This window comes from Pelmatolapia mariae, linkage group LG9 (assembly GCF_036321145.2).
Source record: "Pelmatolapia mariae isolate MD_Pm_ZW linkage group LG9, Pm_UMD_F_2, whole genome shotgun sequence".
Lineage (NCBI taxonomy): Eukaryota > Metazoa > Chordata > Actinopteri > Cichliformes > Cichlidae > Pelmatolapia > Pelmatolapia mariae.
This window is the reverse complement of record NC_086235.1, coordinates 2947763-2967545: the sequence shown is the minus strand read 5'-3', so window position 1 is coordinate 2967545 and position 19783 is coordinate 2947763. Positions and strand designations below refer to the sequence as shown.

At 47.9% G+C, this 19783-nt stretch overlaps 1 protein-coding gene across 3 annotated transcripts in view; it reads right to left on the bottom strand.

Annotated features, from left to right (window-relative positions):
- fars2 (phenylalanyl-tRNA synthetase 2, mitochondrial) overlaps positions 1-19783 on the bottom strand; it is a 138275-nt gene that overhangs the window by 88727 nt on the left and 29765 nt on the right. For all 3 annotated transcript variants that reach the window (XM_063484608.1, XM_063484607.1, XM_063484609.1), the window contains exons 2-7: positions 12540-12862; positions 11161-11247; positions 10331-10390; positions 10085-10253; positions 9848-10010; positions 9646-9777 (exon numbers count right to left, since the gene is read on the bottom strand). In XM_063484608.1, the coding sequence (XP_063340678.1) occupies positions 9646-9777; positions 9848-10010; positions 10085-10253; positions 10331-10390; positions 11161-11247; positions 12540-12844 (916 nt within the window). In that variant the 5' untranslated portion in view covers positions 12845-12862. The remainder of the gene's footprint in view (positions 1-9645; positions 9778-9847; positions 10011-10084; positions 10254-10330; positions 10391-11160; positions 11248-12539; positions 12863-19783) is intronic.

Sequence of the window (19783 nt, the reverse complement as noted above, 5' to 3'; positions counted from 1 at the left end):
AAAAGCAAAAATTAAAGTTTTCATGAAGCAGAGAAGATTAAAAAATTTAACAGGCAGCATAAGAAGAGCTTAAAGAGAAGGCTTGTTTATAAAAATAGGATTTTATTAGATTTCAAACCTCAGGTCACGGCCGGGCGTCAGAAATCAGCTCTGTAATGAACAGCTAACCAATGAGGAGAAGCTAAAACAGAGACACTCTCTGTTTTGGCTCATAGTGGAGAGTCTGTCGAGTTAGTTTAATCATGTGATTCAGAGGAAATGAGCTGCCTGCAGACTCAAAATTGATGTGCACGCTATCCTACAGGGAGTCACATGTTAGCATTTAAAGCTAACCTGTTAGCTCATGAAGCAGCTAACACAGCTCAGCCTTTAAGCTCCTGGAAAACGATCAAGTCCAAAACTGCCCAGGTTTGTTTTAAATGGTGCGTCACCTGACGGTGTCAGGTGTTTCTCTGTGAAAAGGTCAAAGTGTCATGATTAGCGGTTAGCGAGCTGCTAACATTGTTAGCCGTGTGCAGGTTTTAGGAGCGTCGTTAGCAGATAAACCTGAGCTGATCCGCAGCATCACGCGTGTAATGTTTTCAAACAAACCCTCCCTCTGCTTTTTACCTGTCAGGTGAATCAAACCTCCCTCCATCACCCCCCCACCCTCCTCCCCCCTCTGTTTGTTATGGAGGAAGCAGGCCGGGCTGAGATGGATCGCTGCACAAACAAATGTTTGCTCTGCCCTCTGCAAACCCCAGACACACACAGGCCGTGTGTGTGTGAGGCAGAATGGAGTTGTGTGTTGTTGAGGTTTTTCTTTTCTGGATCGTTATTTCAGGGTTTTGTTTTTTATTTCTATTATTTTCTATTTATTGGTGTGTGTGTGTGTGTGTGTGTGTGTGAGTCTGTGTGTGTGTGTGTGTGTGTGTGTCCGTGTCCCTGTGTGTGTCCGTGTGTGTGTCCGTGTCCCTGTGTGTGTCCGTGTGTGTCACAGTGTGTGTCTCCGTGTGTGTGTGTGTGTGTCCATGTGTGTCTCCGTGTGTGTGTGTGTCCGTGTGTGTCTCCGTGTGTGTGTGTCCGTGTGTGTCTCCGTGTGTGTGTGTATGTGTGTGTGTGTGTGACCATCAGTTATTGGTCTCTATGGGAGCACTGAGGGTGAAGAGTGATGGAGAGTAATCAAAGGAAGGGAGGAAGGAGGGAGGACGAGAGGATGTGGGGAAAAACATAAGCGGAGGGTGAAAAGAGGAGAAGGATGACTGCTAGGAAGGAAGAAAGGAAACAAGAAATGATCAAGAGTGCAAAATAAACTGAGTGAAGGATGGATGAAAGGAAGGAAATAGACAAAGGAGAGGTGAATGAAAGGTGAGGAAGGAGAAAAGATGAAAGAACCACAAGAAAGGGAATGAGGAAAAGTTCCTGTTGGATAAATGAAAACAGAGGGATGGACGAATCAGGAGGGAGGAAAGGAAAAGAAAGACCAAATAAAGTGGAAGTGTAGGGAGAGAGGAGGGGTGAAAGGACAGAAGGAGGGAAGGAAGGAGAAAGTGTACTGAAAGAATAAAAGATCAAATGACTAAATCAGGGGTGTCAAACTCAAATACACAGTGGTCCAAAATTCAAATCTGGAACAAAGTCGCGGGCTAACATGAATATTTATTGAAAAAAAAATCTTCCTCCAGATATAAGAATGAATCTTTTCTTATGGACTCAAACAAGTTTTGCTGAAAAACTGAATGTGGAACAAGCAAAGCTTAATACTAAACGATATATATATTCGCTGTATAATACCAGTAGGCCAGCTCTAATAGTAATTTGGCATGGCTTCGCGGGCCAAATGTAATTAGGCTCCGGGCCAAATTTGTCCCGCGGGCCAGAGTTTGACACCTATGTACTAAATGATGGAGGACGGACAGGAGCGGCGAGAAAACCACAAAAACAACAAAAAACAGCAGAGAGGTCAGAGGTCAGGAGGAGGAGGCGGGACTTTACAAGCCTAAAAACACAGGGGAGGAGACGGGTCGCCACGCTTGTGAGGCTTCGCCATCCCTCCATCCTAACAGAGAGGAGTGTGGGAATAAAGTGTCGACTCATCAGGAAAACAAGGCGAGCAGCGGCGACAGACGAGGTTTAATGAGAGGAGGATGGATGGAGGGTGGGGAGGGGTCACATGATTTATTCAGAGGTGGGGGGGTGGGGGGATTAAGACTGAATACAGCCACCTGAACCTCACACACACGGCGTCCCACAGGACGCCAGGAGGCGGTTTGAGAGGCCGTTAATTGTTGCCAACATGACTTTAATCAGATTTCAGCTTCCACCCTTAACACACACACACACACACACAGATGTAGGCACGTGCACACATACACCACCCTGTCCCCTGGGGGGTGGGGGTGTGTCTGTGAGTCAGAGTTTGGCAAGGAGGTGTGGTCATTAGTGCCAAGTCCCATATGCTGCACGCTGACACTGCAGGGAAAACCCCTGAGACACACACACACACACACAGATAAGTGACAAAGCAAACACACACTGCAGAATCACAGACACATAAATGTTGAATACACACTTCACTGGAAGAATCAAACAAAGACACACAAAGAAGCACAGACTGTATATTGAAGATGGAAGCCAACCAATTAAATCAAAAACATCATCAGGAATAATCGAGTACAAATTTAATGACTTTGAAATAAAATAAATTCTGTTGAACACTGAATGTTTTTCAAAGTGAGGCAGAGGTGCAGAGCAGGTACACGGGCTAAAAGACTGTATATAGAAGATGGTTGGAGCCACAGTGATGTCACTGTTTTACAGTCTCAACATTTGATTAAAACATTGTTACATAACGTCCAGCATCTTTGGGTGGAGGGGGTGTTAACGAGCTCCCGTTAGCTTCAGAAACAGCTGTGACTCTGACGTCCTCCACAGTCTCTCTCGCCATCATCCGGGCCGAGTTTGAGCTTTGATGGAGGCGCCTTTGAACCAACACGAGCCAGAACGACAGCGTTTTAGTGAAAGTGAAATTTAAGGTAACTATTTGATGATTTTGTCTCGGTTTCCAAGCATCGATTTGATTACTGTGAGCTTCACCATGTTGGTGATCAAGGGGAAATGGCACATCCACAGGGCCCCGCCCCTAAAATCCAAGAACAATTTACAGAGGAGTCGCCCCCTGCTGGCTGTTACAAAGAGTGCAGGTTTAAAGAGCCTCAGTACTCAAAGCTACGTCCTTCTTTTACAGCTGGAGACAAACTGAAGCCAAGCTCAAGCACACACACACTTCTCTGTCTCGTGTGTGTGTGCGTGTGTGCGCATGCATGTTTCTGTGTGTGTGTGTGTGTATGTGCATGTGTGTGCGTGTGCATGTGTGTGTGCGCGCGCACGTTTCTGTGTGTGTGCGTCCGTGCGCACGTTTCTGTGTGTGTGTGTGTGTGTGTGTGCGTGCGTGCGTGCGTGTGGGGACTCCTCCGGGGAACCCTGATGAATAAATAAGCAGAGAAGAAGAAATAGCTCCCCCCTCCCCCTGCCCCCTCATCAGTGAATTAATGAAGACATTCATCTCTCTCCCTCCACCATCCCTCCGTCTCTCCATCCCTCCGTCTCTCCATCCCTCCGTCTCTCCATCCCTCCGTCTCCATTAAAATCTCATTTTGTCGTCTCCATCCATCCATCACCCTCCCTTTTTCTCCACCCTTATTTCTCCTCCTTCCTTCCTCCTCTCCTGGTCTCCTCACCTCCTCCTCCTCTTATTAACTCGCTCTCTCATCACACGGGGCCTCAGGCAACACATATGGCAGTCACGCTTCCACACCATTAAATAACACACACACACACACGCCAGCACCAACTGGTGTCCCCTGTTGCCGCCTCCTTGCGGGGATGAGGTCCTGCCACTCGTTTAATCCTTCCTCCAACCTCCTCGTACCATAATTGCCTCCTTTCTGTCCTCCCTTTCCTGCATCCTCACTTCCTTTCCTATCCTTGCCTTCCCCACTCTTCCTTAGTCTCCCCCCTCTCTTCCTCATATTAACTTCAAGGCCTCCTCACCCCCTTCCTCCTCCTCTTCCTCACATCTTTTTGTTCTCTTTGCCAGCTCTTCCTCATTGTCTCTCACTCTCAGTGCTCCAGAAACGTGTGTGTGTGTGTGTGTGATAGTGGGGGGGGGGCTGAATGAGTGGTTTCCAAGGTAACGGAGGCACACTGCCGCAGTGGATATGTCGGGGAGGTGCAGAGGGTGAGGAGAGTTTGGAGGGAGCGAGAATTAAGGAGGCGTGTGTGTGTGTGTGTGTGTGTGTGTGCGCGCGTGCGTGCGTGCGCGCGTGCGTGCGCGCGTGTGTGTCTAGATGTCAAGAGCATTGCAGCAGAGCCAAGGGCAGAGAGAGAGGGGCTGCCGATGTAAATCCCCCCCCCCACACACACACACAGGCTTCACGTCTGACAGCCATGACTTTAATTTGCCTTAAGGGCCCAAACACACACACAGACACACACGTGTTTGTGAAGGAAGTGAGCCAGGACTCCCGAGAAGTTCAGTTTCCACTCGGAGTGAAAGTGAGCTGGAAAGCTCCTCCACCCTGAACATCCATGTAGGAGGTCGGAGTGTGCACAGAGGGCAGGGTGCTGCTGGTGGAGCTCTGCCAGGTTTAAGTCAATTAAATATCTGTTAAAGTCAGCAAACCTTTAAAAAGTGTTGAATCTGATCTGTTATGGACCCATCCAGCCACCCCGACCTCCTCTGTACACACGTCTCTTTGTTGTCTGTCAGAGTGCTGATGTCACGTACGTGAAGCTGCTGCAAATTAAAACCAAACGTTCTTCAACGAGGAGAAAAATCTAAGTTTCTTCATGTTTAGACAAGAAACAAAAACCCGACTTCCTCTTTGTTCCTCTGACATCCTTCGTTGGTCCGCACTGACTGAACCGACATCATTTTACAACCAGAGGAGTCGCCCCCTGCTGGTCATTAACATGCATGCAGGTTCAGAGTCTGTGTTCATAATAAACTGCTGCACATAAAGTTTTCCTTTAAAGAAAAAGTTTAAACTTCCCTTAAAAATCTGATTCTCCTGAGAAAGAGACAGAGGGAGCTGGAAGGTGTTTGATGGTGTTCAAACCAATAAAACCAGTAAGTTTCCCAATAATCCTTATGAAAGTATTTTTAGATGAGGGTTTTACTCATGCAGGAAAACCTTTGAGGACACACAGATCTCACGTCTCATCCATTTCATCGGGTTTACCCTCCACCCTCTCTGCGGTGTCGACTCTGAGGTGATGGGGTTAGGGCGGTGCACTCGACCGTGACCTCTGAAACTAAACCTGCGAGGTGTTTCCAGATGACACAGCTTTTCTTATTGTGAGGATTTCTTCTCAGCGCCGGACTGAGTCTGTCGTGTGTTCAGCTCTGATGCTGTTACTGAAGGGAGATCCTCTAACATGCTTTGCTGCCACAGAGGAAATAAATTCACGGCGAGTGAAGCGAGGAGAAAATCTGCCGGCTGTCAGAGGCGATGAGACGACAGCAGTTTCTTAAAGGAGAATCGACTCGCTGCAGTAACTCGGTGACCTGCAGGACCAACACAACCGCTGGTGATAAAACTGAGCGGCCCTTTCACCTCGCGTCACGCCACCAGCAGCTCAGCTGTACTCACAGAGGACATGTTTGCCCTGGAGTAGAAGCACACACAGCCATAGTCACGTGTAAGCTTTCAAGCTTTCATCGCTGCTCATTACAGGTGGAAACGCCTGCATGAGTCTGGGGGAGGTGCAACAGGTGAGGAGCACGCTCGTCGAGTTTCCAATCATTGCACCTCCTGCCCTGATCGCAGTGGAGGAGATGGTGCAGCGAGATTCATTGAAGGCGACTCAGAGAGGCAAAAGGACGGACGGGACGTCCAGGGAGAGATCTGAGAAGGAGCAGTGCTGGGAGGAGTCCCGAGGAGACCCTGAGGGGAGCTGGTTTAAATCAGGTGTGGTTAAATTGTTACTGCGATGGCAACTCGGAGCTTCTTTAAAACAAGTTTAGGATCATCGCCGTGACCACTTTCCAGTTTCTGCTTCCTAATCAGACCAGCGGGGAAAAAGGAAGTTCATTAAAAATGTATTTCTGTTTGAGTTTGGTGCTCCGAGAGAAACTCAAAGCTGTTGAATCCAGTCGCCGGTAACTTTTCGTGCTCTCGGTTTCCTAATAAGCACGTTTGCTCTTGCAAATTATTTGCAACAGTTCACAGATTCCTGAGGAAGAACTCCCTGACAGTCACGACTCAGGGAAAAGACAAATAGAGAATTTCCTCCCCAGATGGTGACAGCTGGACGCCACACTCGGACATCAGCTCACGCTTTAGCCGCTAACACAAACCCCCACTTTCAGGACACGAGGCGACTCGAAAGTGACGGCAGGGAAAAAACGGACGCGCTGCGACGTCAGCGAATGCAACATTCACACTACTGATGGAGTTTCTACTCCCTCTGCCTCTGCTGGGACCTCAGCATCAATTTAACCTCCAACTGCTTCTACTGTCAGGCAGAAGCACACACACACACACACACACACACACACACACACGAAGAGTAAAATAGCCAAAGGCGCTTCCATCTCGCTGTGTGTGTCCTGAAACAGTCTATTTCAGTCATGGCTCGCTGCAGGAAATGGATTCAGAAGTGTGCGCGCACACACACACACACACACACAGACACACACACACACACCTGCAGACTCGTAAATGAGAGTGAGATGATGCAGAGCGTTCAATAATAGAAGCAGTGAAAGTGACAGGGATTTCTGCAGCGTGATGCCCCCACCGCTCCTCCTCCTCCTCTGAGCTGCAGCCCCCCCCGGTGGCAGGGCTGGAAACTGCCGCGCTGACGTCACACTCATGATTTCAGAGGACAAATAAACAGAAGACAAAGATCCTTTGAACATCGCTCAGCTGAAGGACGCGTTCAGAAAAATAAAACCTCGTTTCTGTAAACACAGATCTGCAGCCATTTGAAGATCAGCGTTCCAGGACATAAGAACACGACCTTTAACCTCCACAGAGCCACCACAGGATCCACACCTTTAGATCTTCCAGGGACCAGTAAACACACTTAAAGAAGAGACTGTTGCATCACACCAGGGTTAATGATTCAAACCCAGGCGTGTGCTGATTGTTAAATAATAAATCCTAAAGCAGACTGTCATGACTGTCACTAATCAGAAGGTCGGTGGTTCGATCCCAGGCTGCCTCCTGGCTGCATGCCAAATATCCTTGGGCAAGACACTAACCCCACGTTTGCCTACTGGTGGTGGTCAGAGGGCCCGGTGGCGCCAGTGTCCGGCAGCCTCGCCTCTGTCAGTGCGCCCCAGGGGAGCTGTGGCTACAATGTAGCTTGCCATTGCCAGTGTGTGAATGTGTGTGTGAATGGGTGAATGACTGAATGTAGTGTAAAGCGCTTTGGGGTCCTTAGGGACTGAGTAAAGCGCTATACAAATGTAGGCCATTTACCATGAAACTGTGTGCACAGGGTGGATCACGGATAACCTCAGTCAGTCCAGGTCACACAGGTCAGGGCTGATTTTAGAGGTTTGAGTGGACGATGTCCTGTGAAACATCCACACTGACCCGCCAGCGCTTCAGAAGCACCACTGCGGCTCAGCACCGAGTCACAGCCCAACACTCTGGGGACAGTGGGAAGGAAAAACTCCCTTTTAACAGGAAATAACCTGCAGCAGAGCCAGGCTCACAGAGGGGCGGCACCGGGTGGAGGTGAGGGGTTAGGACGCTAGTTCAATCTCCAGAATAGTAATCAGCAGCAGCAGCAGCAGCGTGTGAACACCTGGGGTTCAGAGATGACTGTAAAACAGCTGTAACGCCGCTCCAGATGTTGGGCTCTAAGCTCAAACACTCAGGATGGGATGGAAGCTCGTAGGTTCAAACCTGGGCTCGGTCTGATACCCCGCAGCCCTGCTTTAGCCTGTGCTAGCTCCCCGACGACGGGCTACAGGTCGCTCTCACTCAGAGCGGCCGTTTGCTACAGCGCCAGCTTACCCTGCACCATCAGCAGCTGGATCAGAGAGGGACGTCACATGGTATGGTAGCTCCCAGGCTGAAGTTTGATGGTTTTAGTTTCTTCCTGTTTCTTTATTTTTGAACTTAACAAAAACATTTTGATCTGCTCATTCCCGCATGTTTATTCTTGGGCCCTGCCAGACTAGCTTTGCATGATTCACACTGTGTGCAGCCCTTCAGTTCATCCTCCTGAAACAAGCAGTCTGAGCTCCTCCCTCTTTAAACCAGCACAGCTCTGATTGGCTGCCCCTCGTTATGAGCAACTTAAACAACAGGTGGGTGGATGTCCCAACTCTGTGACATCATCGAGAGTTACTGACTCATCTGGAGCACAAACACACACACACACCACTGTTTTAAACTCCGACCCTGTTTAATATGGACATCCACCCTGGAACAGGAAACGCACGACTTCATACAAACGTTCCCTCCGGGCGTCCCATGAGACAGCTCCATGAAGCTGCTCCACCTCCTGATCTCCTCTGTGTGAACTTCAGGTAACCCTCCACCCAGATGTGCATATCTGAAGTGTGTTAGTAGCTCCAGTGCACACACACACACACACACACACGCACGCACACGCGCACACACGCACACACACGCGCACGCACACAGCGTGGTGGTAAAAGAGCGATCGGGCCGCTCTTTGCGTTTTAAAGCATGTATTATTGATTAGAACAAGCAGCAGTGAAGTGCAGCACAGAGCTACAGCTTTGTTCAAGGGCAAAGCAGCAAGTTAGCCACTTAGCAGACTGACAGGAGAGAGAGGTGCGAGCGACGGGGGCGAGCAACAGGGGAGAGAGAGAGAAAACCCTAAGAAGAAGAAGGAGAGGGAAAGGTCTGTCTGTGTTTGTTCTTACACTGTGAAACAGGTGTGTGTGTGTGTGTGTGTGTGTGTGTGCGTGCGTGCGTGCGTGCGTGCAGGTGGAAATCAGCTGTTAATGTGTACGACAGGCCAGACGTCCTGAGAGGCTGAACTGCATCGAACACAAATCAGCAAATCAATCACTGAGGGGCCTGTTTACACACAGGACTGTGTGTGTGTGTGTGTGTGCGCGTGTGTGTGTGGGTAGATCTGTAGATAAAATAATTGTAAAGAAGCTAAAAATAAGTAAATAACAAAACTATTACATGGACTGAAAATGTACAACAAATAAGAGGTCTAACTCAGAGACGCAGCTGAGGTGAAAGAGGCCACGCCCCCAATACACGCCCACTATACACATTTATTTCTGCTGTAAAGTCGAACAACACAAGAGTCTATGGGACGGACCGACTCCCTGCTGGAGCCTCTGCTGGACGTTAGAGGAACTGCAGATGCTTCAGTGTTCAGCCCTGGAGGTTTTCATTCATGGAAACATTTACACGACCTTTGACCTTTGACCATAAACCTTTGGAAAAGTCTGTTTGTGATTTTGTTTTTAAGACCCGAAGTAAGGTGAGCACGCTCCTCTGATCATGTGACCGAGGTCGAACTAACAGAGTCATCACAGCGCCCTGACTGTCGCTGCCTTGCACAAGAGCTGGAGGCAGAGTGTGCGCACGCGCGCGTGTATGTGTGTGTGTGTGTGTGCGTGTGTGTGTGCGTGTGTGTGCGTAGGTGCGCTCTGACCAGAGTTCAGCAGCTCCTGCTCCATCACGCCACAGCCCAGCACCTCCATCCAGTCGCCCTGGAAATGCACCTCCATCTCAAAGGACGGGTGAGTGAAGGGGAAGTAGCAGTCGACCCACCTGATCTCCAGATCTGAGGAGGAAGACGAGGAAGTTTGAGGAAGAGCAAACCTAACCAGACGTCCTGGTGGGCGGGGCCTCACCTGCTCCGAACAGGTAAGAGACGAGTTGTGTCAGAGTGCATTTGAGGTCGAACTCCACCAGCTTCACCGCCTCCAGAGTGTGCGTCTCCTGCTTCTCGGGAGTCCGCCGCCCTCCTCGCTCGAACAGAGACAGCTCGCCACCGTTCTGCACCCGGGAGAACAGCTGAGGGACACGACACTCCGGGTCAGGGTCACGTGATCACTACGTCACCTGTCCAACTTTTTCATTCTGAGCACCTGGCGGTTGGAGAAGAGTCGCACTCCCTCCATCTGGTGGAAGACGGGGTAGTGGCTGGCGTCGATCTCGTCCCGCCTGTAAACGTCTCCGGCCAGCAGGAAGGCGTCCAGCCCCGACCTCACCAGGTCCCTCTGGTGGGCGGACGTGTGAGCGCGAAGCATCGTCGTCCTGTCCCACATAAAAACAGGGTTAGTGACGCCGATGGAGGACGCCGAGCGCTCGCAGCAGAAGACATCGGCTCTCACCTGTTCAGGTAATAGTTGTCTCCTCGTTTCCTGCTGGGGTGTCCGGGCGGGATCAACAAGCTGTCAGCAAAACACAAAGACTCACAAAGTAACACTCGATAAATCAGAACAGGACGCGAGCATTTTATTAAAATCTAACGAGACACAGTCGTCCTTCGAGAAACCAGCCAGGGCTTCAAACAGTGTAAAACACATGATCTGCAGCTTCTCACAGAGCTCGCGTTTGACTTTCAGCCCTGAGGATTTCATGTGGATCAAAAATGCTCCAGACTTGGACCATTAATTATTCGACCACGGTCAACACTCAAAGATCTGGTCTTACCCAAGAGTTCAGTTACCATCTGTATTTACAAATGAACGTTCACGCTGTCCGCGGTTCGTCACAGCTCAGGAGAACTAATGGGCCGATGGAGCGAGAATGAGATCCATCACAGTCCCTGTTTCGATGGAATCTGGGCATTTAATAAGTCGGATAATTAACCGGCTGACCTCCCCTGGAGCTGAGGGGGTCACGCACATTCAGCCAATGATCTGCACAAACTTGTTGAAACGTGTTGTGGAAATCAGGGAAAAGGAACGTGACCCGCCAACAACTCTGACAGCGTCTTTGTGAGAACACTTAAGAAAACATGAATCTGGAGGACGTCCTTTGTGTTGTTGGAGTCGGGTCGCTTTGGTCATGAAGCCACAGTGAAAAAGTGCAAAACCAGAAATGTAGAACATTCACCTTCAAAGTAAAAGTTGTGTAAAAGGATAAAGAAGACAAAGTAAATCACAGCAGCGTCTCTGTTTAGTGATATTAGTGGATAATGTGACAGGAAGCTGCCGACCTGTCAAAGTTCTGCTCCGTGGTCACCACAGGACTCAGGTTGTCGTGGACGGAGAAAAGGGGGTTTCCCGAACGGCCGATGTACGAGCTGCGGGTCAGAAACACCGTCAGAGTGAGCAGACAGAAACACTGAAAACATAACAGTTTAATCCTGCTGATGAAGCAATAACCTGCAAATAACAGGATGAGCTGCAGCAAAACGAGTTCACATCACGACTGTATTTAAATCCATATTAACTTCTTATATAAACAGACGATTTAAGGAAATCTGATACTTATATGTAACATGAGCCACATGTTGTGTTTAGCTTTATGCTAGGTTAGCTTAGCTTACTGACTGTTTGATCAAGCTTTCACGTGTTGCCTTTAACACATATATGATCTACACACACATAGATGAGCTTCACCAACGTCCGTATCAAAGACGTGTGTCTGCTCTGTTAGATTGTTCTTGTTTCTTCTTCTTCCTCAGTCACACCAACCCTCTGCACTTCACTACACCCATGAACGTTCTGAGGTTTCCTCTCTTCCTCCTGCCTGGCAGCTACAACAGAGTCTCTGCTCTCACCTCCTTCTCTCTCGCTGCCTGCGAACATGCCCTCCCTAACTCCACCCAAACCTCAATTATAAAGTATAAAACTGGAAACGTGGGCCCTTTGTGAGTGGAAAGTTTGTGACAAAGGGGTTTGCAGTGGATTAAAAATACCTCCAGAGGTGTACCTAATAATGTGGCCCATGAAAAATTAAGTTTCCAGCTTGTGTGAAATTTGATGGTTTTCCTTGTCACAAATAAACGTAAACTAAATGCTTTTTAGATGTTTTTAAAGTTTTATCGATCAAACAAAGGCTGGTGGGCAGGGTGTAAGTCAGGGAGGGAACAAGGAGGAGGGAAAGTGGGAGTAACGAGGAGCAGCGTGGAGATCACCCAGCAGCTCTGGGGTCTCCTCGTCATCTGCTGCTATCAGAGCACACAGGCTTTTCTAAAGACTAAAGTTCACGACCTGCTAAAAGGCAGAGCCATAAACCAATGTCAGCTCACACTCGCAGTGACTGCTTAATGACTTCTGAATGCAGCATTAATGCGCTCGCTGTCGCTGTAGCTGCAGCTGTGTTAGATTTCTGATGGCGAGAATCATCAGCAGCTTTAACGATATTTCATTGCAGCCAAATTTACACTCGACTGTCCCCAGAGAGCCACGGAGCCTGCAGAGAGTTAGTCAGCATTTAAACTCTGAAAACAGAAACGCTACGAGGAGAAGACCGAGAGGAGGAGAGACAAGAGGAGGACAAACTGCTGTTAGGAGAGACGAGGATTCTGAGCCCTCATCAGTTCCCAGGTAATCTGTGAACACCTGGCTGACGACCGCACTCGCTGCCTACCTGTAGAAGTGAGCTTTGATGCGCTCCTTGATCAGCCAGAGAGGATGATGGGATTGGTTGTGGAGGTTGCGGCCCACCTTTTCCAAGACCTTTGGAGTGACGTTAGTGAAGTCGTCACGCGGGTATGACTGGCCTAACACCTGCACAGAGTCCTGACCAATCACAGACTGAGGGGCGTGGCCCTTCGTGCTCAGCCGTCTCCATGACGCTGCGCAGCCATTAGGCCAGAACTCTGACAGGAGGTGGCGAAGAAGAGGGCGGGGCCAAGGCTGAAGATAAGGGAGGACTGACGGGGCGAATATCATGATGACAAATCCATGAAACTGCAAAGACAAAACAAGGTCAATAAAATATGTGGAAAAATGTTGGTTTCATGCTATAAACACATAAAAAAAACCACAAACATCAGCTGTAGTTTTATCGCCATGAAAACGTCACCTGAAAACCGCGAAGGACGTTTGTTTAAAGGCCTCTTTGTGTTTCGACAGCTTGGAAAGCAACGAGGAAATAAACTAGGAAAAAAAAGAGATGTCGCTAAGCAACAAGGTCACCTAGAGATGGAAGATGTTGCACTTTTGATCGCACCGGTCGCCTGGTGGGAGGCAACCAGTCTCCAAACAGCTGCTGCTAAACACAGATTGTCTACACATTGCAACAATCTGTGGCGATGGGCGTGGCTTGTCTGTTTTCTCTGCAATAGGGCTGCGAGTGTGCAACACTGCATGATGACTGCACAGGCTGCCTCTCACCTGGCAACCCGTCTCCAAACAGTCGCAGTCCGACTTTGACTGAGATCACTCTGAGGTGAAGATCTGGAAATAACTGCAGTCTCATTTATAAACACAGCCAAGCTGCAACACGTTGCAATCAATCTGAGTCAGTCTGTGGTGATCAGGGCAGTTTGTCAGTGATGAGACTCTTGGGGAAACTATAACAATTATAACCTCATAGCTGTTGATTTTTCAGATCCATCCATCTGCAGTCAGAGTCGGAATGAATGGAATCTCAGCAGGTACTGGACTTTGACAGGACTGCCTCTTCCCTTCTTATTCCTGTTAAATTGATAATAATAATAATAATATTTAATCATATGCCGTCAGCATATTGAAAACAGCTTTCCTGGGGCTGTGTTGGGTCACTAAAGGGCAGCAAAACTCCTAAAGATGCTCAATTTCTGAATAAATTGATGTGCAGGGACAGAATCACGTGTTTCTCGATCTGATTACTCATATTTGCTTCTCTTAAGGTCTGCTTAGGTCTCGGCCTACTCCTGAGGTAAATATCTGTCTCTTCAGCTCATAAATGCTCCGCCGTGTTCACCCGCTCCTCTCTGACTGCGACTGCCTTTTGTTTGCTGCCGGGTTCAGGTGTTCGCCGATCAATCAAAGAGGCTTCAGTCTCCCAATTTATCATTTGCGGTGAAAAGGGCGGGGAGGGAAATGAGGAGGATGTGAATCAGAGGCGTAAAAATAAAACGGCAGCGTCTCAGCTGAGGTCAGATCAGGTGAGCACTGCGGCTGCCGGCTTCATTTATAATTGCACTAATGGACAAACATCGAAAACAGCAAAGGTTAAAACGAGGCGCCATCCTTTTACTTCTTTCCATCATTTATCCTCTGACAGGAGGCGACACAATCGCCCTTTTATCCACACCCCTCAAATATTTGTACACACACACACTCTTGAGGAGCATCCCTGAATAAGACAAAGGGTGTTGCATTGCAGTGGCATTGCAGCAGAAAGGATTATTGTTCCTAAATCCAAGAAGCTTTTTACCTTTCCTCTGCAGCTGGTGTCATATTATACTGAAACGTACAGGCCAGCACTGAGGTCACACACACACACACACACACACACACACACACACACACACACACACACACACAAAAACCTGTTTCTTCCAGAAAACACATCTCAAGGTTATTCTGACTTTAACAGGATGATGAAGTCGAGAGGTATTACTCTGAGGTGACACAGCCTGAATCGCCCACAGGCTTCAACGTTCATCACGCCAGACAGTACCAAACAAAGATTGAATAAAAGCCGACAAATCAACAAATTCTTCCTCAGAGGAGCATTAATATATTCGGTAAAGGTCACGGCAGCTCGACCATGATTTGTCTTGTACACACTGTTCATAATTTGTTTGAAAACTGGCGCTAAAGGAAAGGTTATGTAAAGACCAAAACAGACAAACGTCCTCTCTGTGGAGCTTTAATGTGTTTGTGGGCTTTACTGTCAGCGTCATAGATATTAATACACTTCTGTGAACTGAAACATTAAGCCTGAGGGGCAAAGAGAGGAAAACAAGCATTGGTTTAACGATGGGAGGTTAGTGTGGGTCCAACCTGAAATGGTTTGCCTCATATTTGTCCTCAGACGGTCAAGGTTTCAAGGACAAATGATCAACAAGTTAACATCTGACATGTGGAGTCCCTCAGGGCAGCGTTTCGGGTCCTCTTATGTTTCTATTACATGTTTTAATAACAAGGAATCTGGAATTCATAAATTACTTTCTGGATGTCTGTGTGACCTTTACTGATGACAACACTTAGTTGTTGCTCTAACAGCATTAATGTGAACAACTCTGTGACAAATAAGAGCAATCTTACCTCATCTTAAAACACACAGTTAGATTAAGCTGTTGAAGGAGGTAGCTGCTGAGCAGGTTTACCTCCACAGTCCAGGCCAGCACCAATCTTTGCAAGTACAGAAACTAAAAGGCTTCTAGTTCAGCATCAGAGATGGACGTAGAGGACCCCACCCTCTGGTTTACTGCATCCTTTTCTCAAGTGTCGAGGTGAGTGTTTTCCCCATATCGGTGTTTTGAAATTGCAGGTGAATTTAACTGTGACACCAAACACTCATTGGCTAACGTCATTAACGTCATTAACCAACGAGCCTACCCTGGATAATCCTCCTTTCTGAAGTCCGACCACAGGTATCGCCTTCAAACATGGAAACTACGTCCATGTTTTAACTGTTTATGTTCACAAACACCAATGACTTAAATGTACTGAACTCTTCCCAATAACAGCAAAAAGCTTCTGATATCTTTTTAAGCTCCTCCTCCTCTGTGACCTGTTTGGGGTCAGCATCAGGTTCAGATCCACTTCCTCATAGGTCATTTTGACCTGTTTGGCAAACACTAAAAGAAATGTTATAACAAATGAAGTGTTAGAGACTTGATTTGAAAGGCAGCATCTTCTAGCTTCAGCCTAGCTCTCACTCAACCCAGACCAGGTTTAGTGAGTGATACTTTCCCGATCACTGAAATGCAACATTTCATGGAAAGTCCAGGTCGGCCATTTGATCAAATAAATACATAAAAAGTCACTTTAATAACATCCTGATATTTGCACTGATTGGTTTTTGTTACACTGATTTTATCATTTTCTTTTGTTTTATTAGGTTTACTGAGCTTCAGAGAGATACTTTCTTGTATTATACCAAAGCTTTGACACAGCTTTTTACTGATTTATTGATCAATGCCACACGCTGGAGTAAAATGAGTAAAATCTTAAATCTCTCTGTGGACCTGAGAGAAACGTGAAGGCTGTCATCCTTCTCTATGACTAAAGGTCATGTGACCTATCCAGTCGACCTGCAGTGGACGTACCTGGCCCTGTCCCTCTGTGGGGGTTCAGTCTAATGATTTTTAAGACATAACACCTCCATCTTTCTTCTCTCGAGCGTCACTCTGAAAATGTGTCCAAAACTTGCCTCCGTCTCAGCTTCTCGTCTCTTCCTTTTTCCTCTCGTCGGAGCTGACCTTCCTAGCATGCGATCAGCACCATATGCCTGTTCCCATGGCGCCAAACGCCGCCGCCACACATGCACATATGAGCGCCCACACACACGGACACACATGTAGAGTAAATACACATGGTTTATGTAATAAACTGCAGAGCTGGCATTAAGCTGCAGTTACCACAGACGGATGGAAACACGAGGCGCTTTACGGACGCCGGCTGAACGTTTGCAGCTTCCAGAGAAGGAAATAAATGATTGTGATTTTAGAATATTTCTGGAGTTATAAACAACATTACACAACGCTTTGGTAGTGCCTCCGATTTTCCGATGACTGTGGCAAAAAGAAATCCATCATAATCATATTAGTGTAATAGCATCAGGAAGTGTGAAAATGAAGAATCATCCCCAACGGGAAGATTGTCAGAAGATCAGAATCAATCGCTGAAAACAACGATGGACACACTTCCTGTTGGGCTCATGAGCTTTGTGAGGCTGTCGTTTCAGTTTTTTTAATCTGGCTGTGACAGTCTAAAGTTTGGAAGAGTTCAAAGGTGTCAGCAAAACCTCAAAGAGCTCCCTGTAGGTGGAGGAGGAGGTGGGGTTGGTGGATGGGTCAACCAAACATGTAACGTCAGAGTTCATGTTTCTTCATTTCCTTTATGTTTTAATATCACTTCAATCTTCAGCCTTCACAAAACAAAAAGCTGCTCTTAGTTTCTATTTCAGGCTTCATACCTGAGTGACCTTTGAGTGAGGTCAAAGGTCACTCATCGTAGTGACCAAAATAATATACCTTAGAGCAGAGAGAGGAAGAGAGAGACTCTAAAGAAGGAAAGGATTTTTTTAAACAGAGTCGAGAAGTCGAGCAAAGCAAAATATTAGATCAGATCAAATTTTAATGAGTCCTGTGGCAGAGCTGCTGTGTACGGGTAAACACGCCGCTCTGCTCGCAGCTCCATGTTCGTTCACCCCGAGCCGTGTCCAAACACACACACAGATTAGGATGTTTAACAGCTGGAGTCGGCGTGTCTGAGAAGACTCTGACATGGCTGTTGACCTTCTGGAACATTTAATTTGGGAAAACAGGATGGAGAGAGTGCCAGGAACTTGTTCCCCCGAGCAGATGATTTCAGGGAAACGATGATTCCCTCCAGCTCGGAGGTGTTTACCCAATAAGACTTCTGTTTAAACCCAGATGTTTCCCACGACGCCGTGAGTCGTCGTCCTTTTTGTCTCATGCGAAGAGCACAGAGATCACAAAGAGTTTATTCCTCCAGAGCTGCAGATTTTCCCCACTTTCACTTTTTCTAACCCTCGAGACTCTCAGTGCACACTGGGACAGACTCCAAGTCCTCCGTCTCAGACTGCAGTGGGTATCTGCAGTCCTCCCTTTGACGTGGAGGTCCTCTGTGAGGTGCAGCAGGTGGAGGACTGGCTTTAGAGCTACGACAAGCAGAGTGAGGGTTACTGTCGCAAACTAAAACAGTCGAGAGTGTGCCTGAAGGATCCATCCACCCACCAACGTCCTGTCACTCATCAAGCCAAAATCGGGATCAGTTGAAACGACCCTCCACCCACAGGAGGAGCAGATTAATGAGGATCAGGCGGAGGTTTGGTGGACCTGCTGAGACGCCCAATTCACAAACGTGTTTGTCACAAACAATCTCTGATTTCCTGACGTACTCAAGCTTTCATTACTTTCACATGCAGAGGCCTGCGATGTCCACGTGCGATCAAGAGACTTGGACAAACTCTTTAGCCGATTCCAAGCAGAGGGAGGCGTGTATTCAAACACCCTTTTCCCAAATTCAGCACAGGCTTCAGAAGAAGGAACACGTACTGGAAACAACAAAAATAACTTCCCACACGTCTTTTTGTGAGCAAGTCTTAAGGTTCAGACCAAGATTAGTCTTTTAAAGATGAGCACACGAGTGGCTGAGTCAAAGGAGAGCGTCCAATCTGTGTGCGGCGGTGGGTAAAAACCGTTTCCACACTCCGCTGTTTCTTTAATAAATGAACAAATAAAGTATCCAACAAGAGAAATGTGACAAATTACTGTTGCAGATAAAATGTGTGGCGATGGAGGAAGTGAAACATGATTCATCATGTGTGAAAGTTGCTGAGAAATTCCCTTGTTTGGCTGCCAGTAAGTTGTTCTGACTAACCAGCATCGGGCTGTAGCCAACGGTGAAGCTGTGATGTGACTTCTGAAGCTGCCAGCTGAAGAAAGGTGGCAAGAGAGACGGCGCCAAGGACGCGCTGCGGCGCACCGTCCAAACACGACAAGAAAGGGAAAAAAGTCCAACGCGCGTCAGAAAGACGGAGAAAAGAAGTCTGGAAGTGACAAAAAACGAAGACTGCGGGAAACACGACACCTCAGACAAACCCGACGGGCGCTGAGGTTACAGTGTCACGTGAACACGCACGCGCAGGCGCACGTGATGAAACGGACGTCAGTCAGACGTGAAGTTCAGCGCCGTGCAAGTGACACGAAGACGTAAAGCGACACACAAACGCACACAGAGGCGTTCTCCAGCAGCGGCTTTAGTGCAGAGGGATTCATTCAGCCTGTAAAAAGTGACGCTGTGATAGAGAGAGGCGATAAATTACACACTGCAGAGGGAGAGAGGAGGCAGGGGGAGGCCTGCAGGCACAGAGACGTACTGTACCTAACCGGTACGAGCAGGAACCGCTCTGTGCACACGGACAGGACATAAATTCATCCAGCAAACGTCCATCCGAGGCAGGACGCTCTGTGACGTCAGCTAAACCGAGGCTGCGCTTAAAGGTGAGAGAAATTCAACTTCTGCAGACGGCAGAGTGGTCAGCAGCCAATCAAATCACCGTATGAGAATATCCTGAAAGAGCGAGGCAATGAAGTTCAACACTGAGGAGAATGAAAGGCTGTTTATGAAAGTTACAGGCGAATAGCATCCATCCATTTTCTGCTGCTTATACATTACAGGTCACGGGGCAGCCGCCTCCTCCAGAAGAAGGAGGCCCTGATGCTGCAGGGCCTCCTCCTGGTAGGTCATGCCTCACCTAGGAGGCCTTCTAATCAAATACCCAAACCATCTAACTGCCTCCTTTTGATGTGGAGGAGTAGTGGCTCTATATTGAGCTCCTCTGAAAAGATCGAGCTCCTCATCCAGTCCAAGGCGGAGCCCAGACTCCCTTCAGAGGAAACTAATTTCTGCTACTTTGGTCTGATGTCATTGTTATGGTCACTACAGCTGGAGGTGAGCATAGGAATGTAGCTCTAGAGGTTAATCTACAGCAGCATCACTGCCGTTCCCATTCACAGGCTAATGCTAACTGCTAATCCAACCAGCTGGCCAAGCATTCATTTAAACCCTGTTTAATCCAAACCCTCCTGCATATACAGGAACCTGAGTGATCACTTTAGGCCAGCAGGACAGTTTTTATTACTCCTGTGCAGAAACCAAAGATGGAGAAAGAGACAGCAGTCAAAGTCAGAGGTGTGGAATATT